We start from the raw sequence: 6713 nt of genomic DNA, 5'->3' as shown, positions 1-6713 counted from the left end.
GTTGATTGTTTGATGGGCTGTTTTGTAAATTGTCTTTCAATGAAGAAACCGACTGGATTGTGATATTGGAAATACAAAATAAAAACTGAAATACGAGCATTTGCTGGAGTAAAGAAGTGTTGAAAATGGTTTGATCATCAGATTTTAATCTGATTTATTTTCCTCTCACACACACAAACAGGACTTCAGTTGTGATCATTTAAACCAGGGGTGTCAACCTCATTTTATATCAGGAGCCGCGTGGCGCAATTTGACATCAAGTCAGCTGGGGCAGTAAATAATAACATTATAATCTATAAATAACTGGAACTCTAAATCTGTCTCTTTGTTTTAGTGCAATTAGTTGTTAATGTATCATTAAGAAGTTCACATTTAATCAATCGTCCTTTTAAACCACATGAAAAACCTGAAAATGGAATAAAAGACTTACAACAATATTCTGCCTCCGTTCACCACGAGCTTTACATCTTACAGATCACAGTGTATTTTTTTTTTATCATATTATTTATATCTTGAAAGGCGTAAAACATCTGGTCACATGTGGCTGGAAGTCAAAAAGGAGCAGGGTCGTTCACATTAAAGTCAAATTCTAGAAAACGATGGCAAACGTAGACACATTTCTGCGTCGTAACCCTGATTCGCCACACAATGCGGGCTAAAGTGTGCCCCTGGTGGTCAAATCAACGTATTGCAGTTAAGTGTTTCTCACAGGGCCGGATCGGGTCGTTCTGCGGGCCGAACGTTTGACACCCCTGCCTTAAACGAATAATGAAAATAACATTTTGAAAAAAAAATGGTTTGGGCTTCTCCGAGTCGTCACTCGAACAGGAAGACTGAACTTGACATTCAACACTCTACATGATGTATGTCTATGGCGATGAGCTGCTCTCAGACTGGACACAGTTCACACTGTGAATAAGGCACCATCCAGCTCCGTTTATAAGGCCGAGCCCACCACCAGCAACCCCCCCCCCCACCACCACCACGGACACAGACACAGAGAGCAGGCGGGTGACAAAACGCAGTAAAAGTGACACGGAGACGCGAGGCTGATGACGGAGCCGACCACTGCACCACGGGGACACGACAGTTACAAACTGGAGTTCACGAGCATGAGGGTCGGCGCCCCCTGCTGCTTATCCACACTAATGAACCAGCGAGGTCAAACACAGGACGATTATTTGACATTATTAATTCGTATTGTTTCTCATTATTGGCATTGAGTGATCAGGATTGCTCAAAAAAATAAATTCACAAAATGCTCAAAGAGTTTCAGCTCATATTGCCCACGTGAATAGATTGTTTTTTTCTTTCTCTACTTCTATTTGCTGACTCGACATGTTGACGGATGAGGGATGGCGGTCTCTCTCCCTGTTGGAGTATGTGTGTGTTTGTGAGGTAGATGTTCCTGATTAAACAGAATTACAGCATTTAGATGAAGAGTGAGGAGCTGCTGGTCCTCCTCTTTTCTTTTCTTTTTTTTCTTTTCTTTTCTTTTCTGATACACAACTAAACACACTGACTCACTACTTCAGTCCACAACCATGAGCCATGGTTCCATTCCCACAGTTTCTCAGCAGCCCGGTTCAGGTACAACCAAAATGTCGCTCCGACCATCCAGGAGGAGGAAGAGGAGGAGGAGGAGGAAAAATGGTATTCCAAAGGAGTTGTTCTTCTGAAACACAGACACAGAGAACGAGCTCAGTAGAGGAACTGTGTGTGTGTGTGTGTGTGTGTGTGTGTGTGTGTGTGTGTGTGTGTGTGTGTGTGTGTGTGTGTGTGTGTGTGTGTGTGTGTGTGTGTGTGTGTGTGTGTGTGTGTGTGTGTGTGTGTGTGTGTGTGTGTGTGTGTGTGTGTGTGTGTGTGCGTGCTGGATAAAGAGGTGCAGAAGAAGATGGAAGATGAACTCCTCATGTGATGAGATAAGCGGGCAGTGCAGGCCCCCTGCTGGCGCTCATTGGTACTGCATACTCCTCTTTGTTATTTCAGTTGTTTGTTTTTTAAACAATTTTAATTGAGGAGTAAATGAAATTCCTGCAGGATTTTAAAACGGAAATTAAATTAAAACTCAGATGTACTCATGTATAATAATATGCGTTTCATAGCATGCTGGGCATTTAGCGAGGTAAACTATCACTTCCTGCTAGAAGTATAGACTTTGGGGAACTGTTGTTGTTCAAGAGTGGCTTCATGGCGTGTTGCGTTCAGTCGCTTTAAAAAGACATCAACGGCAGAAATGCTGAAAACGATAAAGCATGTTGGGTGTTGTTTTTGGTTTTTTTAATGAAACAAGACATCCATACTTAGAATATGCTGTCAACATTTAAAAAGGCGAGTAAGACAAAATGAGATTACTCTCAATAAGTCCCAGGAGAAAATGGACTGTTCGTCATGACACTCCGTTATTGTCCATCGACGCAGTGTTTCAGCCCTTTTAGAAATATTGTTTCCAGTGGCTCTGACCTCCACTGTCACGTAAACAGACTCCCAGTATTCAGGCTTTGTGGATTTAATGTACAATTTCATGTCGCAAATAAATTAATAATAAATCCTCTTATTCTTAGTCAGTTTGTGTGGTCTGTTGAGGAGGCGCTGGGTGTGGTTTCTGCAGACTCACCTATGTGCGGATGCCGTTTCAGGACGCAGGGTGTTCTCCACCTCCCACTTCCGGTTCCTCCCCCGATTGGTCCACAGCGTGAAGGTGAGAGGAGGAAGTCCATCACTCCTCATCATGGTTTCATCTCAAAAAAATCAGTTTTGAATGAATCCCTATCTGATGGTTGTGGTGCTAAATGTTCATTTTATTACTTTCTACAACTTTTTAAAAAAAATTGTATTTGTTCTCTTTTGATTTCTTCACTTATGAACCATTACATGGTCAAACTAAATTCCACAACGAGCAAAGACGTTTTTTTTTCTTCTCACTATCAAACTGGGAAATTAAATTTGCACTTTTTTTTTTAATAGGAATTTAAAAAGAACTTTTTGGGGGGCGTTTTATATGCTTCCATACAATTAAATGTCTTTATGAACTTAAATGTTCCAGTTAATTCACGTTTAATTTGTACACTTAATGTTTAATACATCCACTCAATTTGACTATTTAAGGCAGTAAGATGTTTACACGTTTCTTTTTTTTTTTTTACTCAATATCAACATTTACACTATTACATTAGTTCTATTGTTTTCATTTCTATTCACTCTACCACAACTTGATCTCTTATCGGTTAAGGTGAAGAAATGATTCGCGTGTGCACAGAGAATAGGCTGACAGGTTGCCATGGAAACTGCCTCCGCCGGCTGCAGTGCCCCCACTCTGGCGCACGGGGGCGCAGGAGCTTTAATGATTCAACTGTAATAACAGAGTTTCAGACGGAGTCGATTAATCGATTAAAAGATCTTGAGAGAGCACAAACGTGTACTTTTTTAATTCACTTGATTTGTAATTCACTATTTTTCAGACATTTTGAAGTAAAATGAACTCAATTTAAAACGTTTCTCCATCACAAATATGAGAATATTTTTCTTTGAGGACCATAAACGGAACAAAAAAACAAGATATTTTAGACGATTTTAAGCTTTTTGAAACCCAAATTAGTCCACTGAGAAATAAACAGTCTTTTCATTATGAATTCATGTACATAGACACTAAACTCAATGACAATAGTTCATCGTTATATACATTTTGGTCATCTTTTGAACTTTTGAACTAGATATTCTTTTAAGATAATAATCCTCAAGGAATTTTGGAGGATTGGTCAGAAAATGAGGCGTCAAGCAGTTTACTGGTGTTGTTTTGGTTTTTGGTCAAGGTCAAACCGTTGATTTATGTAGAAATCAACAGGCAGATGAGTTCATAATAAAATAATTGAGTGCGTAATTGGTTTTCTCTAAGTCAGGATTCCTGATTTTTCTTTCCATTCATCTAATTTAAGTCAAATACAAACATTACAGCTCTGTGATGTTTGATGAAAAAAGTTACTAGTTTGATTCACAAGGATCAAATTTTCCCAATTTAGCATGTTTGTTTTGTTTTTTTTTCTCGAATTAAGTCCAAATCAGTAAAGTGAGCAATGGAAGGTTTGGCTCGGTTCTGGTTGTGTGTGTGTGTGTGTGTGTGTGTGTGTGTGTGTGTGTGTGTGTGTGTGTGTGTGTGTGTGTGTGTGTGTGTGTGTGTGTGTGTGTGTGTGTGTGTGTGTGTGTGTGTGTGTGTGTGTGTGTGTGTGTGTGTGTGTGTGTGTGTGTGAATGTTTGAAGCCTCCCGTGGACGGTCAGGCTCTTGTGCGTCAGTCTGGAAGTTTGCGTCCAGCTGCAGACTCGTAGCGGAGGTAAAGTGCTTCTCGCTCCTGGAAGACTGTCGTCAGTGTGAGGAAACGGGAGGCCCCCGGTTGCGGCCCCCGGTTGCGGCCCCCGGTGCACCTCACACGTCGGTGTGCGCTCTGTGCGGGCTGCAGTTGGTGTATTTGACGGAGTCCGCGTCATCGCTGTCCGGGAACTCCGACTTGGAGATGGAGGCTCCGCTCTCGCTCCGGAAGTCCTCAAACAGCTGCGGCTGCCCGCACGTCACGTGCGTGTACTGGAGCTGCTCCTCGTGCTCCGTCTCGCGGTGGTAGAAGTAGTTGAAGTTGGACACGATGACCGGCACCGGCAGCGCGATGGTCAGCACGCCCGCGATGGCGCACAGCGAGCCCACGATCTTCCCGCCGATGGTCACCGGGCACATGTCTCCGTATCCCACCGTCGTCATGGAAACCACAGCCCACCAGAAGGCGTGCGGGATGCTTCTGAAGCCCGATTCCGGGGCGTCGGTCTCCGCGAAGTAGACGGCGCTGGAGAAGAGGATGACCCCGATGAAGAGGAAGAAGATGAGCAGGCCGAGCTCGCGCATGCTGGCCTGCAGCGTCTTCCCGAGGATCTGCAGACCTTTGGAGTGGCGCGAGAGCTTGAAGATCCGGAAGACCCGCACCAGGCGGATAACCCGTAGGATGGCCAGGGACATGGCCTGCTGTCCGTTGCCCTGGTGCTCCGCCAGCTCGAGACCCAGGGTGATGAAGTACGGCATGATGGCCACGATGTCAATGGTGTTCATGATGTTCTTGAAGAAAGCGGCTTTGCTCGGACACGCCAGGAAGCGCACGAGCAGCTCGAAGGAGAACCAGATGATGCACAGCGTCTCCACGATGAAGAACGGGTCCGTGAACGGGTTCGGCTTGTCCCGGGCGCGCGCCGTCCCATTCAACAAGATGTGCTCCAAGTAGGTCCGGGGCTCCTCACGGAACTCCGGCAAAGTCTCCAGGCAGAAGATGACGATGGAGATGAGGATGACCAGCACGGACACGATGGCGATTCCCCGCGCGGGTCCGGAGCTTTCCGGGTACTCGAAGAGGAGCCAGACCTGCCGCTGGAACTCGTGCTCCGGCAGCGGCCGCTCCTCCTCCTTGATGAAACCTTCGTCCTCCTTGAAATTCTCGATCACCTCCTCTCCGAGTTGGTAGAATTTGATCTCCTCCATGAAGATGTCCACGGGCACGTTGACGGGTCTGCGCAGCCGCCCCCCGGACTGGTAGTAATAGAGGATGGCGTCGAAGCTGGGTCGGTTCCGGTCGAAGAAGTACTCGTTGCGCAGCGGGTCGAAGAAGCGCATCCTCTTGCGCGGGTCCCCCAGCAGCGTGCCGGGGAACTGGGCGAGCGTCCTGAGCTGCGTCTCGAAGCGCAGCCCCGAGATGTTGATGACCACGCGCTCGCAGCAGTCCTGGTTGTCGGAGACCCCGCGCTCCGGGTCGTACGCGGCCAGCGCCACAGTCTCATCCAGGTTCTCCCCGGGCACCACGGTCATCGTTGCCCCCCACACACCCCTCGCACCGGGTCCCGCGCCTCCGGTCCTCTCCTCACCTGCTCACCTGCCCCCCCTCCCCTCCTCCTCCTCCTCCTCTTCGCGTGTTTTGGAGCGTCTCTTCCCCCCCCTCCCCGCGCGCGTGTTTCACCGTCGTGTCACGGCTGAGCCGCAACCGCTGGCATGTTGGCTCTGCCGCCTCCTCCCGCGGCCGCGTCCCGTTCACCTTCCCCGCCGGCCGCCGCTCGGTAGTCTGTCTGCTCCGTTACGCTCCGCGCATTTGAAGCAGGCTTCGCCCTCCCCGAGCTGACGTGTGTGTGTGTGTCTCTGTGTGTGTGTGTTCGTTGGATCACTGAGAGGGCAAACAAAAAAACACACACGCGCGCGCACACGCACTCCAGCTCCGGTGTGTGACCCACGCGCCTCACACTCCCGCCGTGCACTGCAATTTGGAGAGTCCGCGTGCACAAGGCGCCGTGCGTAATGGACCTGTTGTCTCAAGGTTAAAGCCGGGGTGTCTGTGACGTCACGCGACGCGTTGTTCACCCCCCAAATGAATAAAAAGAGGCTCGAAGGTTCCTGCGTTTGTTAATATGTATGTATTTATTTATTTATTTTGCCATTCATGCATCGATTTTCTTGCTATTTTGACGCTCGGAATTTGATCCTGACTGAAAACCTGTAGCTCAGCCTCCCTGTGCGCATCCATCCAAAACACACAAACAGGGGATTTGGGGGGGGGGGGGGGGGGGGGACATGGGGCTCCAGCAATGTCACGTTCACCCTCCTCGGGCGCGTGAGCTGTGTCCGCACGCAAAAGGAGCGGGCAATCGCGCGCGCGAGCAGCTCACGCACATGGAGCCTCTTTATTTATTTCGCA

At 47.8% G+C, this 6713-nt stretch overlaps 1 protein-coding gene across 1 annotated transcript; it reads right to left on the bottom strand.

The window, feature by feature from the left end:
* Positions 1 to 4330: 4330 nt before the first annotated feature.
* LOC308146430 (potassium voltage-gated channel subfamily A member 3) lies at positions 4331 to 5848 on the bottom strand. Its single transcript, XM_080518233.1, has one exon. It carries the CDS (start codon positions 5834 to 5836, stop codon positions 4421 to 4423), a length of 1416 nt encoding a protein of 471 aa, XP_080374359.1. The 5' UTR covers positions 5837 to 5848; the 3' UTR covers positions 4331 to 4420.
* Positions 5849 to 6713: the final 865 nt, after the last annotated feature.

Source organism: Blennius ocellaris (genome assembly GCF_963422515.1).
Source record: "Blennius ocellaris genome assembly, chromosome: 22".
In the NCBI taxonomy this organism is placed as follows: Eukaryota; Metazoa; Chordata; class Actinopteri; order Blenniiformes; family Blenniidae; genus Blennius; species Blennius ocellaris.
This window is presented reverse-complemented; position numbering and strand designations above follow the sequence as displayed.

Coding starts and splice junctions, on each gene's coding strand:
- LOC308146430 (XM_080518233.1), bottom strand. CDS start 5,836: ATGACCGTGGTGCCCGGGGAGAACCTGGATGAGACTGTGGCGCTGGCC.